General features: G+C 50.5%; 1 protein-coding gene across 6 annotated transcripts; it reads right to left on the bottom strand.

Moving 5' to 3' along the window:
- Nucleotides 1-7: 7 nt before the first annotated feature.
- Nucleotides 8-21641, bottom strand: Apbb1 (amyloid beta precursor protein binding family B member 1). 6 transcript variants are annotated; one of them, XM_013126258.3, is made up of 15 exons: nt 21512-21641; nt 13750-14484; nt 8156-8331; nt 8011-8067; nt 7841-7926; nt 7667-7730; nt 7136-7285; nt 6641-6768; nt 6527-6532; nt 6134-6248; nt 5901-5985; nt 5580-5663; nt 970-1085; nt 660-836; nt 8-577 (listed from the first exon to the last, which is right to left on the bottom strand). In XM_013126258.3, the coding sequence occupies exons 2-15, from the start codon at nt 14468-14470 to the stop codon at nt 410-412; spliced, it is 2133 nt and encodes a 710-aa protein (XP_012981712.1). In that variant the 5' UTR covers nt 14471-14484; nt 21512-21641; the 3' UTR covers nt 8-409. The 6 variants fall into 6 exon arrangements, with proteins under 6 accessions (XP_012981712.1, XP_005087497.1, XP_005087502.1 ...); XM_005087440.4 differs by lacking the exon at nt 21512-21641 and adding an exon at nt 21166-21321; XM_005087445.4 differs by lacking the exons at nt 13750-14484; nt 21512-21641 and adding an exon at nt 9919-9978.
- Between the last annotated feature and the right edge of the window lie 482 nt (nt 21642-22123).

The raw sequence follows: 22123 nt of genomic DNA, 5'->3' as shown, positions 1-22123 counted from the left end.
ACACACAGCAGCGCAGACAGACTTTATTAGTGATATCAGTACAGTGGAGGTGCCCACAGGACAGGGGAGAGGGGATCCATGCCGAGACCAGTCCCCTCCTGCCCCTGCTGGGCCTCTGAGGGTAGGGCCTGGCTTGGACCAGTTCCTCCTGCTCCACCTCAAACACTGGGGATGGAGAGCCCAGGGCTGGCCTTGCTTCTGGCCCCTCATGTCATCAGTCCAGTGTAATGACTTCTGTGAAGGAATTCAATTTCTCTCTCCCAGCCCCTAGGTAGGGAACCCCAGCTACCGAGGAGGGGCAGCTTGGGGGATGTGAGGCCTAGGAACAGCATCCAGGGCCCCTACCTGCCCCAAGCCCTTGAGTTCCCTGGGGCCCAACACAAGCAGGTGGAGGAAGGATGGGCATTCTTCATGGGGTCTGGGATCCTAGACGTTTGGGCTTGAGGGAGCCCCACAGCGACTGAACACCCCTGCGGACAGTCCACCCTACACGTCTGGCAACTGACTCCGCAGGGGGTGCTGGGAGGCAGGAGGTGGAGGTCTGGGAACGAGCATCCAGACACTTCTGGTAGCGGAGCTGCAGAGAAGCAAAGGGGCAGTCAGTCTCCATCTCAGTCCCTTCAGGTCATGCTGCTAGCCCACTGCCCCTGCCTACTTACCATGCATGCAGCCTGCACAGCCTCTGAGAGGCTGGCAGCATTGGGCTCGCACCAAAACATGTGGCAGCTGAAGGAGGCTGGGCCGGCAGCCATGATGAATGCGAAGGTGTGCACATCTCTGCCCACAGCCAGGAAGGAGAGGAACCGCACCCGACACTCCCCGAGCACTGCCTCTGTCTGCAGGGGAGGCACCAGTTAGAAAGCAACATCCCCTAGCCCTGTGCCACCGAAGCACACCCTCTTATGGCCCTGACTCGATTCCCCTCTATGGCAAAGCTCAGTCACACTTTCTCCTGCCCTAGCCCTTTACCTGCTGGTGCAAGATGGTGAGAGTAGCAGGGGCCACACTGACATGACTTGGGGTCCACTGTTCGCGGCTACTGGAGGACAGGACAGACTCCAGGGCCCCATTAATCACATCTACTCCTGGAAGACACGGACACAGCATGCAGGACTTAGCGTAGAAGACGACAGTTGGGCACTGCCTGTTAAACTCAGGGGCCGGCTGCATTCCCACCTCACCAGCCTGTGGCCTGAGGATGCTGCTAAATATACCGCCTCGACCTCTGACCCTTTCTTGCTTTCCCTATCCTGAATCTCCAGCGTGGTTTTCTTCACTGATTCTCTCTTCCTCCAGTTCCCTAAAAGGATGGACTCCTCCCTACAGAGTTCCAACTTCTCCATCTGTTACCATGTTCAAATATTGCATGGCTCTTTTCATAAAACAGTGGCTTCCAATCAGCCAGGCTGCTCCTCTCTCTCCAAACCTAAACTTTTTTTTTTACATCTTTAATTATTTTTATTGTATTGCATTGGGGTCAAAGGACAACAAGCAGGAGTCAGTTCTCTCCTTCCACCATGTGGGTCCAGGAGATTGAACTCAGGCTGTCAGACTTAGTGGCAAATCCTCTACCAGCTGATCTACTCCTGGCCCTGTTTTTTTGTCTGTTTGGATTGGGTTGTGCTCTGTTTTGTTTATGAAACAGGGCTTCAGTGTGAGTTCAAAACCTGGTCTAGATATGGAATCCAGGCCATCCAAAGCTACACAGTGAGACCTTGATGTGAAAACAGAAGGAGTAGCAGTTAGGAAAAGGAAGGGGCTAGGTAACTGGAGCCAATTGCAGTGGCACATGACTTCCCAGAACTCTGGAGGCACAGGCAGGCAGATTTCTGTGAGTTTCGGTCCAGCTTGATATACATAGTGAGTTCTAGGACAGCCAGGACTATGTGGAAAGACCCTATCTCAAAACCAAAACCAAACAAGAAACAAAATATGCACACATATACAGACCAATCAATAAGTCCAACAGAAGCAAGAGGAGAAGAGATAATAATTGAGGGTGAATATGAACAAAATACATTATGTATATGTTTGGAAATGCCATAGTGAAACTCATTATTCTGTATAACTAATACATGTTGATAAAAACATTCAAATAAAAAAAACAGTCTCTCTAGGAACAGTGGTACACATCTGTAATCTCAGCACTTCCCACAGAGACAGGATAAACTATACATAGTAAGTTCCAGGCCATTCATGGCTACATTGCAAGACCTAGTCTAAAAAACCAAAATCAAAAAACCCCATAATGGTCTCCTCCACTTTAAACTGCTTTTAAACGCCTATAAAATCCCAGACATGGAAGGCAGAGTCAGGAGGATCACTACAAGTTCAAGGTAAGCCTAGTCTAAACAACTTTCAGTAAGAGCTAGTTGTAAAGACAGGTGTGTGTGTGTTGGGGGAGGAGGGTGTCTGGATTTGAGTGGGAAGGATGCCCTGGAGGACAGTCTGTGACTAATAGCTAAGTCTCCAATGGCCCCTTTCCAGTGCCCATCTTATCTTAGAATTCCTGATTCCTGCCCTAGGTCTCATCTGGGAAGCCTTCTCCAGGGCATGGAATAGAGACTCCCCACCACCCCGCCCCCCTCCCCAAACATGGTTTCTCTGTATTGCTTTTGAGGCTGTCCTGGAACTCTCTGTAGACCAAGCTGGCTTCGAACTCACAGAGATCCGCCTGCTTCTGCCTCCCGATTGCTGGGATTAAAGGCATGCGCCACCACCGCCCAGCTTGTTGTTGTTTTTTAAGATGGGTGTGCAGCCCTAGCTATCTTGGAACTGCCTCTGCTTCCCGAGTGCTGGGACTAAGGGGGTAGGATACCACACCTGGCTTCAGAGATAACTCTTTTTTTTTTTTTTTTTGGTTTCTCTGTATTGTTTTGGAGGCTGTCCTAGAACTCACAGAGATCCACCTGTCTCCGCCGGCTCAGAGATCTCTTATCAAGGTATCTTTGTTTTTCTTTTTCTTCTTTTTTTTTTTTTTTTTTTTTTTTTTGGTTTCTTGAGACAGGGCTTCTTTGTGGCTTTGGAGGCTGTCCTGGAACTCACTTTTGTAACTGAGGAAATCCTCTTTCTTCAAAGGACTATGGTTATCTCAAGGACTGGATTCTGTTTCCCAATCTTAACGTGGTTTATTTGCTGAAGATTTCAGATACACAGGAGGGGTATTTGAAATGGTACACTAAAGGCAGCATGGGCAAACACATGGAAATGCAAAGACTAATAATACAAGAGTGCACAGGAGGATGACGACACAGGAAGGAGCAGATGGGCCGAGTCACGCTGCAAGGGCCTCAAAAGCAAGGCAGAATGGTGTGATGTCTACGACATTTAAACTGAAGCAATGGGGAATTTCAAAGTTCATGGGGGTGGGAGAATCACCAAAGTCAAACTAACGACTATGCAGATGATGGGTTGAGGGAGGTGATCTAGAAAAAGGCAGCTGGCTGGGTGTGGTGGTGAACACCTTTAATCCCAGCTCTTTGGGCCAGAGGCAGGTGGATCCCTGAGTTCAAGGTCAGCCTGATCTACAGAGTTCCAGGGCTGTTACACAGAGAAACCCTGTCTTGAAAAAAGGAAGAGAGAGAGAAAGAGAGAGAGAGAGAGAGAGAGAGAGAGAGAGAGAGAGAGAGAGAGAGAGAGAGAGAGAGAGAGAGAGAGGGAGGGAGGGAGGGAGGGAGGGAGGGAGGGAGGGAGGGAGGGAGGGAGGGAGGGAGAGCAGCTGAATTTCATAGCTCGGGGTTAAAAACCTGCATTCCTATTCCCCTTATCCTTCTGTGCATTTCCCCCCATACCAGCTGTCACTTTCAAATACACTATGCAATGTACTCTTTATTGTTTATCTCTCCTTGCTAGAATGTAATCCACTCCAAGGTCATGGCCAGGGCTGTTCACTGATATATGCTAAGAAGGATGCCTTGCACAAGTAAGGTGTGCAAGAATAATCTACTGGGTTATCTGACACGATAGCCAAGGACTGCTTTGGCATTGTGAGCTCAAATGAAATGGGACAGTCATGGCTTGGGGCTGATAACTGGAAGAGTCAATGGGGTTTAGAAGTTGCGGGTAAGCAGGTCCCCAGGTCAGCTATCCGTTTCTCTTCCCTGAGAACCGGCTTTCACCTCCAGCTCCAATCCTGTCCATTCAACCCTTCATTCCTTCTTTCTTTCCTTTCCTCCTCTTGTTTTGGTTTCCTTTGGAAGCAGGGTCTTACTATGTATTCCAAGATAGCCTCAAGCTCACAATTCTCTTTCCTCTGCCTCTCTAGAGCCGGGATTGCAGGCATGCACCAGGATGCCGGGGCTCTGTCTTTTACCATGACATCTATGACATCATTCCTTGGAGTCCTCTCTTTTCCTCCTCCCACCTCTTTCCTGATCTCACGGTCCTGGAGGTGTCATTTTCCTCACCCAGACATTAAATACTATGAGTAGGCCTCACCTGTTTTCCCTTTCTCACTTTGGGCTGCCCATATTCTGGTGCCAGCCTCCTCCATACTTAGATTGGCTGTCTCTAAAACCTAATGATGCCCAAACATCTATCTCAAGTCCAGATCTCTGCTCTCAGCTATGGACAACACCAATGAACCTAGCTGCCAACCTGACTCCCACTTAGACTGTCCAAAGTTATGTTGAATTTGGCACATTTAAAACTGAACTCACAATCCCCATACCCAAACTAACCTTTCTGCCAGTGCCTGCTACTTTTAGAGAAAGGCACCACTATCCAGGTAGCACTTGGCTATCCAGTCCAATGCTGAGGACCTCTTAATTACTCCTTCAATCACTTTTAATGCCTTTGCCTCTCACCCGACTGACAATCAGTCACCAACACCTACTGACTCACACTCCTTTTCAGCCCTGATGCTGTCTAAGACACTCTCATTGCCAGCTTCCACGAAAGTCAACATCCTCCTACATTCCCTACATCTTCCTCCACCTGTTCGACAACTTTCCTCATAGTGCAACTAAAGCTAGCTTTACTATATTCAAATCTGTTCAAGAACTATCCTGAAACATACACAGTTTGCATAAGTGTCAAGTGTTTCCCCAAAGGTCCATGTGTTAAAGCCTTGATCCCCAGCCCATGGTGTGTCTAGAAGCTCTAGAACCTTGAAGAGATAGGAACAGCAAGAGGTCTGTCCGAAGGGGATTGTAGAACTTTGGCTTCTTCTCTTTTTTGTTTCCAGAGCATGAAGTGAGTAGTTTTGCTGTGCCACAGACAAAGCCAAGCAACCATGAGCCCAGTACCAGGCTAACGCCTGGTGTTTCCAGCCACTCAAATACCTACCTCCCAAACCCATCAAAGCTTTTCCATGGGAGGGGGGAGGGGGAGAAATTCTCCCTCTGTGCCTAGCTCAGTGCTAGTCCTGTGGCAGATGTTCACTGAAACACGCTTACTGGAGCTACAGGCAGGACACAGGGGCAAGGCTGGGACAGAGCTATAGGGAGATGGGATGAATTCTAAAAGGCAGGAATCTCCACATATGGGAAGGGTCAGGAGAAGAAGCCCTAGAAGGCACAGGGTGGGGACAGAGCTCTAGGACTGAGGGCATGGTTCCTGAGGGAAGAGGACACACATACCAACAGGTTTAGCAACAGGTACATTCCCCAGGTAATAGACTTGGAACTTCTGTACCAGCTCATTCTTAGGTGCTGGGAATTCCACTGTGGGAAGAAAAAGAGGGTCAGCTGCTCTTCTAGCTTGCAACACCAGGGCATCAGCTATGCACTTGCCCAGTCAAATCCTCACCCCCACTTCTCCCGTGCCTCCTCTACAGAAGGCCTCTCCTTATGTAAAGTATCCCATCTCCACATGCTGTGTCTGCCTGGGAACCTGTGCCTCTTCTGGGGTCACCTCACCTTAACTAACAAAGCTGAGCTGGGCCAGGCTGTGGCACTCACCTTGGAAAGGGACATCCACAAGCTTAGAGTGGTCCAGGGAGAGCCCATTTACTAAGCATCGAGCATTTCGACGTTCAGACATGATCTGAGGGTTGAATGGGGGTGGGGATGTGGGATCTGTTAGAGCTACATTGCTCTCAAGATCCCACCTCGCTACCCACCAACTCAGCAACCCTACCCACACCCTTCTAGAGCAAAGGTGACAGTTAGTCCAGGGAGTGGAGGGGCCGTGCCTTGGAGCAGATCTCATGCAGGCTGGTGGCGATGTTCTTGGCAGGTGCCTCACAGCGAAACACGTGGCACTTGAGCATCTGGGTCAGCTTATCACGAGCTACGTAGGCAAAGTCCCTGTTGGGGGAGGGTCAGCTCAATGTCTCCTAGAACCATCAAGTACCAAGCCTGGCCACCATTCCACCCACATCCTCTCTGTCCATGGCAGCTCCTACAGGGTTTCTGCCCCGGGGTTCTGTAGGTTCTGCCTGAAGGAGCTGGGGAGGGCAGATAGGCAAGCATGCTGGGGTGGGAGACAATGCCCAGCACAGCAGGTGAGAAGGGACAGGGCACAGGAAGGGAGCCAAGGTCCAGGTGAGAGAGGGGGCACAGTCAAAGCAGATGGACGTTAATACCTCTCTCTGGGTCCGGCAGCACAAGAGAGACAAAGAGCAGATTAGGAAGGAGGGTTCTGACTGCTGGATGGATGAGCCGCGCCCACCCCACACACTCCTGTGCCCTGTGCCCACCTTCCACTGTCCCGCCCAACACCCCACACACGAATGCTGACGATGGGCTGGGCATGAAGCAGCGCCTGGCTCTGGGGCTCCACCAGCTTTAGTGTCTCGTCCTCCAGCTGGAGCAGCAGATCCTTTCCCTGCAAGTCCAGAGGCAGAGGACTCAGTGGTACCCCAGGGGGAAGGTGGCAAAGACTTGCCATCTCCAGCTCAGGGGTAATGAGCCACCACTGGGGGGGGGGGAGGTAGGGCTTGTTTAACTATCAGATCACCCCCTGTGGGCCTTACTCTAGTAAAGGTTTTCCCATGATCCTCACCATTCCCATCACGGTTACGCCACCACCCCTCACAGTGCCAGGCTGGCGTTACAGTCCCACAGGGCTACTACTCACACCAATATCCAGTCCCGAGTCCTCACAACCCTCTCTGAGACAAGTCAGACCCCCCTACCTCATAAGTCCTTGCACATTCCCCCGGTACCACCACCTCATCGGCTCAGGCCCTCACCTCTCCCCAACCTCCAGACATTGGGTCATGGAGATTGTTTTTGTGGTAGGAGAGCTGACGGATACAATTGTTGACTGCCACGCTGCTGCGTCCTGGGGCCAGCTCCTCCTCGGTCATCTCCACCCAGCCTAGAGAGCGCACGGCGAAACACTGCCAGATACAGAAGAGGGTCAGGGCAGATCTTAGATGGAATTGGAGGTGCCTTGGGTACAGGGCATAAGAACTCATGACTTGGAACACAAAAGGCAGGGTGCATTCTGAACTAATCCAGAAGCTCCCCGCACAGGACATGGACAGAAGAGACACCTACAGATCCAGCCTCCAGAGTCCCCAGGAGACCCTTGGGCCAACTGAGTTAGACACTGAAGGTGTCAGAAGAATGCCCAGCTCAGGCACACAGCCCTGCGCTGAAACTGGGAAGAACTCATTTGGTAGCTTTGCCAAGACCATAGACACCCTCATAGCACAGCATGAGGGCCTGACCCCCATACAAGGGCCTGCTTACAGAATGGGTGTTGGTCCTGAACAAACCTTGATCCCTGCGTTGGCATTCCGTTGGGGCAGCTTCTCCTCCTCTTGGGGCAATGGCTCTGGGCTGGAGGCAGATGGGAACATTTGACACAGCACCCCTACTCTTGGAATTGCCCCAATATCCCTTCCACATAGACCCAGCCTAACCCTAGCCCACTGCATCTGGTGACTCACCTGAGGCTCTGGGCTGTGAAGGGCAATGTCCCCTCCTCAGAGTCCTTCAGTCCCAACTCCATTGGGGCCTCCTCACTGGGTTCATCCTTTGAAAAGAGATTGAGGAATCAGGACCAAAATGATGCCCCTTCTCCAGTTACCCCCACAGTGAAGCTGGCCCCTTCATTTACCTTCCAAAACTCTCCTTCCTCAAAGCCTTCTGGGTGAGCAAAGCCAGTCCAGGTGAGCTGGAGGAGGAATAGGTATGTTTCACCCTGTCCTAGAAGCACAACCCCCTCCACCCCTGGCATGGAACTGTAAGCCACCGGGCCTCACCTGGGACTCCTCTTGTGGGCTGCTCCCCTGTGAAGGGGAGGCCCGGCCTGGGGGCTCCCACTGGGTGGTCCCTGTTGGGATGTGCCAGTAGTAGGTCCCTGAGGTGTCCTGGACCCTCATCCATCCAGCCGGCAGATCGGAATCCGTCTCGAAGGCGTTGGGGTTCCAGAAGGAATCTGTCAGGTAGGAGGCTCAGTGAGGGTCAGCCCACCCAACAAGCAGTCAATAGATGCCCAGTCCCCTTCCCAAGACCCTATGGCTGAGAAAAAGGAGCCAGTACAGGGACAGTATAGTTCCTGTTACTTCCAGAGCTCTCAGTGGAATCCCCAGTGGGGAGCATGGCTCAGGTCTCCTCCTAGGCCCTGCTGCTGCCTAATGTGACCACATGGAGGGAAAAAGAAAGTAGGGAGGAGAAAAGAGAAGGAGGTTGACTGACCCCAGTTCACCCTCTCATACATCATGCATATCCATATGGCTGGCTATATAAAGGTGTGCACACTGACAGCTCCTGCACACACCCATGTGCACACACATCCACAATATAGGTAAGCCCTACCACATGCCTGTGCAGCCATAGATAGTGCACAGCACACAGAAAATTCTGGAAGGTATCACATACAGGTGTACCCATGAGTTCAGCAGCAAACACAGCAACACCAGTTACATACTTGTGTAGAGCTATGTATGTATATAGCTACATATACCAGCTCTGCCACACAGATGTGTACATATCACACCACCAAAGCCTCCCAGCGTATGTTTAAGTACCACACATACAGGTGAGAACACATTCAGACATAACACATTATCAACCCCTGCCACCTCCGTGCAGATAACACACACACACACACACACACACACACACACATACAAATATGTTATGCACACACATACAGGTAAGGACACGTTCAGACATAACACATTATCAACCTCTGCCACCTCCGTGAAGACACACACACACACACACACACACACACACACACACACACACACACACGCAAATATGTTATACACACACATACAGATCATAAACCTGTGATATGCACCCCTCCTCCCCTGGATCTTATCACTCCATCTCTGTCACCAGACTATGTGCCCTCCATCTCTGTTCTCTTGGCCTGCCCCACCCCATATCACACCCAGCCCCGTGCTGCCCCTCACCTGGACTGCTGTCCTGCAGGATGATGGCCAGGAAGAAGTCCTGGGAGAACATGGCGCTTACTCCCTGCCCCTCCTGCCTCCACCCTCCCTCCTCACATCCCCTCCAGCCCAGCCAGCTGGGCTCACAGCCTGGTGCTGGGCTGCAGAGAAAAGCTCATCCCGCCCCCTTCTCACCAGGGCAGAGCGTCTGCCAGGCAAGATCCTCCTCCGCCCCGAGTTCTCAAGGGAGGGGCCAAGACCACCACACTAGAGAACCTCCTTGGCATAGAGATGGATGATGAAGAGGGGCTCATGAGACCCCAGCTCTTCCTGCTCTTCTTTCCTTACCCTGGCTCCCCTCCGCAATCCAGAATCTCCATCCTACCCTCCAGCGGTGACATCAATGGCACAGTTAAGCCAGTCTTACAAACACCAGGAGGCTCAGCCACCTGGGGCCCTGTAGAACCTATAGTGCTCAACATAAACAGGGTGTGGCTTCCAACCCTCAGGGATACCTCCCCTATCTAGACCCTATCCAGCACTTTCAGCTAAAGGGTGGTCTTTGAGAGCCTGAGCCCTAGCAAGCTGGAGGATTTGAGGCTTCCCAGCACCACCCCCCTCACCTGCCAGGGCCCAGCTAGGCTGCAGCGTCTCCTCGGCAACCGCAGCACCGGGATGGCTGGGAGCGCCCAGACTGCTGACGTGCTTCCCGTTACCAAGGAAACCAGGAATCCTGACTGGTCCAAGAGGCAGCACTGAGGGACAGGCAGACTCAAGACCCAGGCTTCTGGGTACCAAGGCACAGAGGGGCTGGGAGTGGGTGTGGCTATGCCAAGGTGTTTCCACACCGGACCTGAGTCATTCAGACCAGGTCCTTCGCCATCCTCAGCCTGCAAATGAGGATAGCGCACAGACACCCAATGAAAAGGGGATTCTTTGTGCCTATCCACCTTCTAGGCAGCCATCACTATGCCTCCACCCTCTAAGATCCCACTCTCCTGAGGCTCAGCAAATGTGTGCTCCTCCCAGGCCCTTCCCCCAAACCTTCCAGGAACACCAACCCCGAAGGGCCATTGCCCTCCCCAGCCTGCTTCATGGTGGGTCAGGCATTTCTGGAATCTGGGGGCCAGTTCACTGTTTCCCCCGACTGAGTCATGCACACCAATCCATCTGCCACCCCTGTCAGCCTGTGCCTTCCTGCTTCAAAGAGCTTCATCCTTCCGATCTGTCCTGGAGGGGGGCAGCTCCTCCCCCCCCCTTGACCATCTGGAAGGCCCTTCTGGAGCTTGGCACATCTCTCTCCAAGCACAACCCGCCCGGGGCCTTTGCTTCCACACACATGCATTAATTCCACAACCATACACTTTCCTGCAGGCACTCACATGAATCTAAATATCCCTATGGCCCTCCCTCCCTCCCTCCCTTCCTTCATTCATCCATAAATGCCTTAGTGGCTTAGGGAGGCACACTAGTTTGCTCTGGAGACCATGATTCGAGCAACGCTCTCCTCCCTTCTCCCCTGTGCCACACCACTACTCCGTTCTGGTTTTAATGTGGTTGCTGCAGAATCCTCTCAACTGGTTTCCTTGTGTCTCCACTACGGGCTATACACAACAGCCTGAATGGTTCTTAGGAGATGCCAAACTAATCAGGTAACTCTCCAGTTTAATACTCTTAGCTGCTCTCTCATGACCCTCAGGATAAAATCCAAACCCCTCTACAGGTTTTATGTTCTGTTAAGAGTCCCCAGTTTTCTGCCTCTTAGCCTCGCCTCTGACAACTTCCCAGCTGCCTTATCTCCCTGCCAGGGTTCTAACTGTTACTCACCCCACCTTCAGACAACAGTGTAAAGGGAACTCTCACTACTGACCCGCTCTTCCCCGCTCCCTCTGGCAGGCTTGGCGCCCTCCTCCTGCTCGTCTACCCACCTGCTTATCATCGTTTATTACGAAGGCCTATTTCTGTCTCCCCACTAGACACTTGGTACTCACTCGGTACTGACAGGGTAAGAACATCTTTGCCCTCTCTGATATATCCTCAGCACTTAGGACAAGGCCTGCCTGGCTCAGAGTGTGACTCCAACACAGGTAGTAAATTCATTCATTCATCATCCATTCACATAATTCACTCAATGCACACAGTTCATTCAATCAACAACTACTTTGTGGAGATCTTAAAATGGGAAGAAAAAAAAACTTTTGTTCTCTCCCACCCCGTTTCTACTTAGCAGAAACCCACCATCTGCAGCTCTCATAGAAGCAACACAGCTAAGAAAGAGCAAGCAGTAACTGGATCCCTCCGACCCTTGGGGCTGGTCTAACACCTCTGTCTGTAACCTCTAGACTCCAGGGCTGGATGGATCGCTGAGTCTCCTCTCACTCTACTCCCGTGGCCTGCTGAGACACTGGCCTTGCTTAGTACTCCCTTAGTTTTTCTGTACTGCTACACTCTGACCTCAGAGGATCAGAAACACTGCCTCCATTGATGACTCCAGGAGCCACTACACAACCAGGCCTCTGTTTGTCCAGTGACTCCGGTCCAGTGCTGCAAGCTAAACCAACTGTAATCTGCAGTGATTCGGGCCTCAAAGAGATATGTATAACCTGCATGGCACTTTTGAAAAACCAGAATTACATGCTGACATTTAAAAAATTGGAAAGTTTATATTGGAATGTAACTTTCAGTGCATACGTCTTTTCTCTAAACTCAATCCAATAAATAAGCAGCTTGAATAAAACAAAAGATGCTCCTTTTACAGAGGATGGAGACATTGGCCACCAAGCCACTAACCTCACATAAGGAGAAACAATAAGACTTTACCTTTGGAAAGGTACCACCTATGAGGTTTCTTCCTAGAAAAACAAACAAACAAAAAAAGCCACCAAACCTGAATCCGATCAAGGCTCTAAAACTATTTACTTGTTTGCAAGAGATCTAAAACTAATCATTATGAGGCTATCTACATATCAATTCATATAGTTCTCATCTTTTCAAAAGACTAAGAGGGATGATTATTAGACAACTGGGAGTATGTTAATATTAAGCAAACATTTGATGATATGAGTTTCCTTCCAGAAACATACAGATAAATATAAGCAAAACAAGGCTGGGTATGTAGGTCTGGTAGTTCATGACTACAATCCCAGCACAGTAAGGTAGAAATAAGGGCCGGGCGTTGGTGGCGCACGCCTTTAATCCCAGCCCTCGGGAGGCAGAGGCAGGCGGATCTCTGTGAGTTCGAAGCCAGCCTGGTCTACAAAGTGAGTTCCAGGACAGCCTCCAAAGCTACAGAGAAACCCTGTCTCGAAAAACCAAAAAAAAAAAAAAAAAAAAAAAAAAAAAAGAAATAAGGACCCAGCAAGTCTAGGGTCAGCCTAGGCTACAGAGTGAGACTCAGTCTAAAACAAACAAAACACAAATAACCTAGACTGAGGCTCAGAAGTGAATAAGGCATTGATCAATTATGCATTGATGCTTACTAAAAATGGGTGATGAATAAGTCAGGCTGTTATCTCTACTTTTGTATATGCTTGAAAACATTCAGTTAGGCTTTTCAAAAAGAGATGGCTAAAGCTCTCAGGTATCTGAAATGTATTTCCCCTGCCAGGATCCATTTAGTAGGAGTATAGATACTGTTAGTTCCTTGAGAGCTCAAAGTCTATGTCTGTCTCTCCATCTGTCTTTCCAGGCATAGAACCCAGGTCAAGTATGTGACCTATTGTTAACTTATGTCACCCCCACCAAAACTTTTATTATATTCCCAACCTCAGATCTTTTGGGCTGTAGCTATAACTACAGTAGGGAAATCTGTCTACTCGGTAAGACATTAGCAAATACAGAGTCTCAGATTTATTAAATGGATTACATTTAGTGTTTAATCTTTGTTCTCTAATATCTATCATCCCATAAGGAAGCATGAGTTTCTTCTTTGTCCCCTAACTTTTAGCCAGCATCTCATTCCTGGCAAAATGGCATCCTTGTAATGGCCAACATGGCACTCTGCGTGAGGCAAGTGGTTCACAAGCAGAAACCAATCCTCCCACTTTCCAGAGGTGGAAAGGTAGGAGGTGCTCACTATGCCCTCTGTTAAAAGAGGGTACACTGTCCCAAGTCCACCTTAGTGATATGGACATAGAAAGAGTATCTAAGTCATAGCATTATTCTAACTACTAAGTACCATAATGCTGACCAGAGGGTCAGTTTCTTAGTAAGTGCTCAATAAACCAGCTAATCTACACATCACCCATGACAGCACATATGATGAATAGATCCACCCTTCATGACATGCATGATGGACAGAGCTATCAAACTGTCCAAGCACCCTCTGAGAAAATGTTGAACTGAGACAGCAGGCTATGCAACTCATGCTCAGGCCGGCCCTGGCTTTTGCACAAAGAAGCCAGACTTCTGACCCCATTCCCTTCCAGATTGCAACATCTAGCCCCACAAGGTACCTGTGTCCTCCGGAGAGCCATAGGAGGGGCTGCCCTGTGATAAGGTTGCCCAGCTTGAGTCCTCGTCACTGGCTGCACTGTTCCGCATGCCAAATAGGAGGCTAGCACTCTTGCTATGTTCCCGGGGGCCATCTGTGAGGGCCTGGGGCCCAGAGGGAACTTCCACACTCCCCAGCGGCTCAGGCATCCCTGGAGGAGAAGATAAGTCCTCCTCCTCATCTTCTTCCTCTTCATCTTCATCATCCTCCTCAGCTTCCCCTGCTGCCTTCTCCTCTCCTTCATCTGGTCCCTGTTCCTGGGTGTTGATGATCAAGCCGGATCCACGAAGCCCTCGGTTGGCTGCATTGTGAGCGGAGAGTTCCAGCTCAGAGTATAGGTGCATCAAGCCTTTGGGACCCAAGGGTGCTGTCTCAGCCTCCTGGCTGGCCTCTTCTGCCAAGGTCAAGGTCACATTTCGGTTCTGGTCTCGGTGGGCTGTGGCAGCCCTCCGAAGCTGGTTCTGGCCTTCCTTTAACCACTTGGCATTGGCAGGGCCTGGTTCAGGCACACCACCCTCCCCCATAGCATTTCGAAGGTCCTTGGGTACCACAGCTGTGGCTTGCAGCTTGGCGTTGAGCAGCTGGTTATGGGCAGCGTGCAGGGGCAGGGGGAGGCTGAGTGCAGAGCCTCCGTGGCTGTTAGCGTTAATGGCCGATTGGCTCAGGGAGGATGGAACAGACATGGCCTTGGTAGGTCCTGTGAGGCAGGGAGGAGAGACTGTGTTGAGTGTTCCTGCTTCTGATCTTAGGTCCTGCCCCTCATTTCCCTGTACTCTTTAGGCTAGCATACACCAATCCATGACCCATGAGGTACATTTCCATCAGACACCTGTCCCTACAGCCCCGGCCCCATCACAAGCCAGGCCCAGCTCTGCGATATAGCCCTTTCCCTGCCATTCTGGGACAGCACAGTACTGCCTGCTTTCTCTTCACTACCAAAAGCAGAGTGTCTGCATAATGGCTCTCTGTGCATCCTCATGCCCCACTTGACCAGCTGGGGCTCACTGTGCCAGGGACACAGCCAGCAGAGGACAGACTGGTGTGTTTTTGGATACTAGACTCTAACTATCCCCCTTCCCTCCTGCCATGGCGCTATCTGGAGCCCCATCACTGCCAGTCCCCTAGGCTGTGTTCTCTTCATTATAAATCACTAATATTAGCAATCCCTGAGTCCATTCTACAATAAGGATGGTTAGACAAGAATGATGGGTGTGGCGATGTGGCAGACATTGCCCAGGAGAGCAGGTCACAGAGGAAGGGCCTTCAGCTCCAGTTCTTGGCTATATAGAACCGAAATATAGACAGTGTCTGTCTGTGAAATATCTCACCTAGGGCACCAATCTCCCCTGCCAGTCCTTAAAATGCCATGGTCCCTTCTGGAGCCTCCAGTCTTTCAGGTCTTTGTCCAAGGATCACTTGGACAACGGGAGATCTTCCCTACACATCTGTTTTTAAATTGCAGGCTAGCTCTCCCTAGCTCAGCAACCCCATAGTCTTCCCAGGCATGGACTACCATCTACCAAGCTAATTTATCGTTTGTGTTTGTTTACTGGTCTCCTCATGGCTAAGTTCCATGTTGGTCAGGGTTTTGCATTATTGTTGCTATCGGTATTATTATTTACAATACAGTATTCCCAGCCTCCAGCAATGTCCTGGCAAAGAGCAAGAAGCAGGAGCCCAGTAATTAGCATTCAGTGAGTAACATCTCCCTAGACCCCATTTTAGCCTCTCCTCAGAAAACTTTTCACTTCATGTTCTGGATCTGTCTGTGTCAGCAGTGGCTGGTGGTACCTGAACCGCACTCTTCCGAGTCTGCAGGTGAAACGGGACCTCTTGGCTCAGTGTCAGCCACTTCTCAGGTGTCTTTCGCACAAGTCCCAACCAGGTTCTAAGTATGACCTATCTTCCCAGGGTCCCTGGACCACCCCCAAGGCCCAATCACCCCTTCTCTTGTCACTGGCCTGTTCTGGCTCTTTTATGATCCCTGCTTTCCTCGGAGCCCCCCAACACCAGTTTTTCCTCCTTGACCAACCACTATCCAATCCCTCCCACTCTCAATTCTCACTGCAATCCCTCCACTAGCCAAGCCCACTGTCCCTCTCCCTCCTAACTGCTTCAACCAAACCTCTGTCTTCCTACTGAACCCTTCCTCAGCACACAGCACCCACTGTGCACCTCCTCTCCTTAACATGTCCCCATCTCCTCGTTCTCTAGCCGAGGCATCTGACCGGCCCTCCTGTCTCGGGGTCTTCTCCGCTGCCCAAATTGAGTGTGGGTTATACAGTGTACCTGAGCAAGGCTCCCCCAACTCTCCAGGCTTGGCCCAGGATCCTGAGACAGGAGCCACAGTCTGAGAATCTAGCATGATGCTGGGAACACTTGCATAAAGTAAATGAAAAAAGACTTCCGTCCATCTGTCTGCCTCACCTTCACGTTTAACTAGCTGCTGGTGTGATCAGAGTGGCCCCACCTGGACTGTGGGGAAACTCACGGTCGCTGGAATAAACGAAGAGGAAAAAATAGGCAGTTCTGTCTCCACCCAAAACCACAGTAATTTTCCAAAAATGGAAACCAGATTGTGTCACACTGCCTGGTTGACAAAATTAAAGGGCTCACCACTGATTTTAGGGGAAGGTACGAACTCAGGTTACAAGATACCTGAGAGGCCACTGCCGCCAACCCTCACTTCTCACCCTCGCCCCCCTCACACCTTACACTCAGCCGTAGGAAGGATGGGAGGCTCTGGAACACATTAATCAAAACCCAAGTCTTTGTTTACACTCTTCCCTCAGCCTGGAAAACTCCCCTTCTGGTAAGAACTTCTTCTTGTATTTCAAGCCTTTGCTCAGCTCTCAGGGTTCCCAAGAAATCTTCCCTGAACTTTCCTCGCCTAAAAAGCACCATCCCCTTTCTGTGGGCCACAACACCCAGTGTCACATGCTATCAGAATATATGTATCTCTGTCACAGTATTACAATGCCATCACTAAGGATAATATGTTGTGTGTCTGCCAGAGTGGCCACTATGTGCAAGGGAAGGAAGGATGAAGGGTACAGACACTGGAGAACTAGGAGCCTGGAAGTGTGGAACTGGCTGGGAACAGACACCAAGAAGGTGTGTACAGCCACCTTAGGCCAGGGTAAGCAAAGGCGATCTTCGGGGAGGAACTGAGAATGATAAAGGAGCCCTAACAGGGAGAATGAGACAGGAGTCCTGGGCAGGTGAGGCTCAGATCCGTGAAGAGGAAGCAAGAGAATGCACTTGAACCAATGCCCTGACTTGACGACTATTCAGTGGCAGGATCTCGCTGAGACCCCATGCCTCTGGACAGCTCACAGGACTTCAGGGATGATAAGTTCTTCTCTGCAGCAATGGTGGACAAACCACGTTTCTAGGTCAAGCTGGGGCTGACTTTCGTAACACTTGGACGTGTACCTGGAGAGAACACGTTTGCTGACACTGGGTCAGTGAAGAGCCAGGATGACTTTCAGGCAGTCCTGACCATCATCAGGGCACCAGGGCAAAAAGCAGTTGAAGTAAGTGGGGAAAGTCTGTTGTAAGTGCTAAGGCCACCCTGCCTAGCCTGAGGCAACGTGACCACCACCTTCCTACTTTATGAGAACAAAAAGATAACCAGCTACCTCGTTTCTTCAAGAAGAAGCATAATCCAACTTCTCTCTCACTGGGATTATCCACAGTTGGGGCATCTCAAAGGATAAAAAGGGCTAACATGGCTCATTAGATAAGGGAGCTTGCCAAAAAACCAGAAGATCTGGAGTTTGATCCCCAGGACCCACATGGGTGGAAGGAGAGAATTGTCCTCTGACCTCCATACCTTCATACCTTCACTGTGGTGCATGCACAGCTATCTCCCCCCTGACACACACACATAATTGCATGGGCTCTAGCTCAGAGCATGAAGCTAAGCAGGGCCTCAAGGTAGAGACTAAGAGGAGGGGCCACAAAGCTGACATCATACCATCACTGAGTGAGCTGAGTCCTGTTCAAAGCCAGGGGTCTTCCAACCTGATATCCAGGCATTGCACTAGGCATGGGGGAGGTTTAAACCATAGAAAATGGTTCCTTTCCTAAGTCACACTCTAGGGAGTCACTGCACAACTCCTTATCCTATAGTAGGACACAAACCTCTAGAACAATTCCCGGCATCAATATGCACTTTCTTCTTTTTTAATTTTAATTATATTTATCTATGTATTTTGTATGTGGGCACACCTTTACCACAGCACACATGTAGAGGTCTAAGGACAACTTTCAGGAGTCTGTTTTATCCCTCCACCATGTGAGGCCTGAAGACCGAACGAACTGAGGTCATCAGGTTTGGTGGCAAGCATCTTCTCACTGGCCCACGTGGACCAAGTAGCTGGCACAGTGATGGAGAAACAACCACCAGAACCTGGTGCTTACCGCATCTCTAGGAATGAAGCCTGCCTGCGCATCAATAGGAACTCTCTTGGACTAACCATCGATTTCACAGAAGAAAGGGAAGTCATTTGTTGGGGAACATCCTCAAACATCCAAACTGGATGAATCTCTTTTCACCTAAAACCAAGTGCTGGGCCTATTTAGATCCTCTCAACCTAAGAACAAAATATTTCTTGACCTGCCCTTCCCCCTAAGCTCCTCAGTGTTCTCTTTTCTCCCCATACTCACTGCTGCCATTTCCTCTCTTCCCTTTGGCTTTTTCCTTTCTTTCTTTCTTTTCTTTTCTTTCTTTCTTTTTGTTTGTTTAGTTTTAGACAGGGTTTCTCTGTGGCTTTGGGGCCTGTCCCGGAACACACTCTGTGGACCAGGCTGGCCCCAAACTCACAGAGACTCACCTGCCTCTGCCTCCTGAGTGCTGGGATTAAAGGCACCCTGCCTCTTTTGGGTCTTCCAACCCTGCTTCCACTCTAAGATTTGGTAACACTGCCTACTAAGGTCAACACAGCCCCATGGCATGTAACCCGGTGGATGCCTAGTCACCGTGTGTACCTGCAGCAGACTTCAACCCCATGAGCCTTCATCCAGTGTTCATTCATGCCTCCCATGCTCCATGTTCCTGGATTTCTTCCCACGCCTCTGGCTACTACTTTTTTGGCCTGTTAGACTTTCTTGCTGGCTCATCTTCCTCCCAGCCACTACAGGTGGAGTTTCTCACAGCTTTTTCTTATGCCCCTTTCTCTTTGTCCTGTACTCAACAGAAGTATCCATTCACACCCACAGATTCGGTTGTCATTTATACAACAATGATTGTCAAATTTCAAGCTCTCTCACCTGAACTCCAGACACGTTCATTCAACTCTTTACCCCAAAACAGCACCTACCTATCCCAAAGGTCACTCAAACAAACATATTCATTCATGTTTCTCATTCCTGCCCCCCATCTCATCCTCTTACAGGGGCCATGGGAGGAAATGACCACCCATTCTTTGTCCAGTGTTGTATAATCCTAGATGCATGTTTCACCCTTGGTGCTTACTGTAAATCCATTCCCAGACAATGATCACATTCTGAGAAAAAATTCTGGACTTATCTACTCTGTGTCTCCACTATCATCCATGATCTGTGCCAAAGTCAATGACCTTAGCATTGTCTAAATTGTCCTGTTAGCTTGCCTATGGCCTTCCTCCCCTCTGGCCCCAACTCTTATCATTGACCTCCCCAACCTAAGCAGCCTTCTTTGATTCCTGGAAGGCATCATGGCCTTTGTTCTACATGATTTCCCTTCAACCCGTTTCCAGAACTTCATTATCCCAACACTCCCTTTACATTCTACTTCAAACTAAACATTTCTCAGTGAAATCTTCCCTTACCCCTCCTCTCTTATCCTCTCAGTCAGTCTAGCTTCTGCTCTTCTGGTCTTCCAAAGCACGGTTCATCTTCCTTCATGATGTTTATTCCCTTTTACAATGTCCATCCTTCATAGACTATCATTTCTCCATGGACAAGAGTCCAGTCTATTTTGTCCTTCGATTACATCTTTGGTGCCTAATGTCGTGCCTTGTAAATATCAAGTGCTCAAATCCTATTTGTTGAATGAATAAATGACCAAATGCAGTTTTAAATGACCATTACGAGTGCTATGCTGATAACAGCTAAGAGGGGGTAGGCAACGAGGTACTATTAGAGCAGTGGGGGAAGGGGTCTTGGAATCACGTGAAATTAACAGACACGAGAATTATTGAAGTCATGGGCAAGACAAAACTTCGTGAAATTAGATGTCGAGGGGGGAGGGAGAATGTTGCTCAGAACCTGAACTGAACAGACAGTTGCCATTTTGGGGGATTGAAGGAGCAGCAGATATGGAAGTAAGATACAAGGGGAACAAGAGACGTTAATTAATTCACCTTGGAATCTCTAGGTTTGGAATTCTCATTGGACGTTCAAAAGGATGATGCCAGAGGACAGCTGGGTATATATGAGTTGGGGTTTCATTAGCATGGGCTGTGCCAGACAAAAAAATTTGGGACTCGACAGCTAATGTATTAAATTTAAAGAGTTGGAAATAGAGGAAACGGTAAGGGACAAAGGGCAGAGTGAAGAATGCAGCTCAGGCCAGGACCCAGGGCTGTATATGCAGAGAAGAGAGGAAGAGAACACCAGAGACTGAGAAGCACCAGACAGTGCCTAGGTGAGAAACCAGGAAAACGCTTCAAGGAGACTGAACTGACACAAACCAGCTGAACACTACTCAAAGGTAACAGGCTCACAGCAATGTGTCCATTGGAGTGACAGGGAGGGCTCGGGTGACCTTGCCTGGAAGCTCCGGTGGACGTCAGAGACAGAATGGAGTGGATTTTAAAATGAATGGGAAGTTGGGGATTCAGAATGCAATAGACAAACAGGACTCAGAAGAGGCAGGGAATAAATAACCTCTGAAATGGAGAGAAACTGCTCCTAAGGGCACTCTAGTCACTGCTAGGCCTCTAGGGCTGAGATGAGAACCTAGCCGGCCCCAGGGCACACCCCTCGGTCGCTGAGGACAACAGAATGCAGCTTGACAGATCCCAGGCCTGAGACTCTATGCTGGAATAGCAAGGCCTTGCTCCAAGTCCCCTTCTCAGCACTAGACCTCCCCTCCCCCACTCTTCCACCGCCCCTCGCTTCGTCCCCCCGCCCCCCCCCCCGGCCCCATGTCAAAGCATCCTGGAGGATCAAGAAGCAAAGCTATGGGGAGGGGGTCGGTGTGAGTACCAAAGTGAACCCCGCGGAGGGTGGTCTGCAGGCCCACCGTAGGAAGGTGGCGGTGGTATGGGGTAGGGGAATCAGGCCTGGCCCGGGGACATACACCTCTACGAGGAAGGGGCTGCAAGGGCTACAGGCTGCTGAGGCTGGGGATCTGGCTCCCGGGGCTGGGCCGAGCAGGGGCAGCTTCTACCTGTGCGGCGAGGCCCCAGGCCCAGGTGGCGAAGGTGGCTCAGGCTGCAGGTCTCCCGCTCCGCCGCAGCTTCTCCATCACAACATCCCCCGCCCAGGAGCGCGCAGACCGCGGGGCCGCGCCCCGAGCGGCGGAGTCGCGCACGGGAGGGGGGAGGGGCGCCATCTTGGCCGGGGCGGGGCGCGCGAGCCTCTGCCAACCGCACTAGCTGCAGCTGCCCCAGCCGCACCCTGCAGACCCTAGGCCCTCCGCGAGCCCTGCGCCTCACGCTTCCACCCTAGTCCGCATGGCTGCACCCGGCTCCAGGATCGCTGCCCAGCTCTTCCCTTCCATACCACCTACTCACCCTTCACGTCTGCGGAGCCCTGGTTCTGCACAGACGCCGGGAGACGCGACTGGAGCTCCGAGCCTGATCCCCACCGGGGCGGTGCTGAGACCGCGGCCGCGCCTCGAGAGACTGGCAGCCGGCTGCTCTCTGGCTCTTGTGGCAGCACTCCCTGACGTCCTGGGGATAATAATAGCGCGTATTTATTGACCGTTTACTCTGTGCCAGGCTCTATGTTCAACCGTTTGCATGCATTCATCCTCAGATCAGCAATGTACAATCCCCACAATTGTTATTCTCGAATTTGAAAGATAGGTGCTGGCATTCTGAAGGGTAACGTGACTTGCCCGCAGTCACAGAGTAAGTGGTTAAACTAGACCAGAACTGAGATATTTCTTAACACTCTACCTGTGCCTCTGAACATAACAATGCCCCCAACCCCAGCTCCTGGGCAGAAATTCACTAGAGGAAAGTGGAGAATGAGAGTGGAAAAATATAAGAGCTTCTAGGTGCTTGTTATATTCCTGTTCGCTGCAGGCCCTGTGTAGGCAGTGAGGTAGGTCTTAGCGGTCAGATTGATAACCTAGATCCCATCGAGAATAAACAGGGGCAGAACCCCTAAGAGCATGGTCC

The sequence above is a fragment of the Mesocricetus auratus genome, unplaced genomic scaffold (assembly GCF_017639785.1).
Source record: "Mesocricetus auratus isolate SY011 unplaced genomic scaffold, BCM_Maur_2.0 Super-Scaffold_4256, whole genome shotgun sequence".
Lineage (NCBI taxonomy): Eukaryota > Metazoa > Chordata > Mammalia > Rodentia > Cricetidae > Mesocricetus > Mesocricetus auratus.
This window is presented reverse-complemented; position numbering and strand designations above follow the sequence as displayed.

Coding starts and splice junctions, on each gene's coding strand:
- Apbb1 (XM_013126258.3), bottom strand. CDS start 14,470: ATGTCTGTTCCATCCTCCCTGAGCCAATCGGCCATTAACGCTAACAGC. Junction 5,986..6,133: donor TGCATGAGATCTGCTCCAAG/GCACGGCCCCTC, acceptor TTCAACCCTCAG/ATCATGTCTGAACGTCGAAA. Junction 5,664..5,900: donor TGTGGATGTCCCTTTCCAAG/GTGAGTGCCACA, acceptor TTCTTCCCACAG/TGGAATTCCCAGCACCTAAG.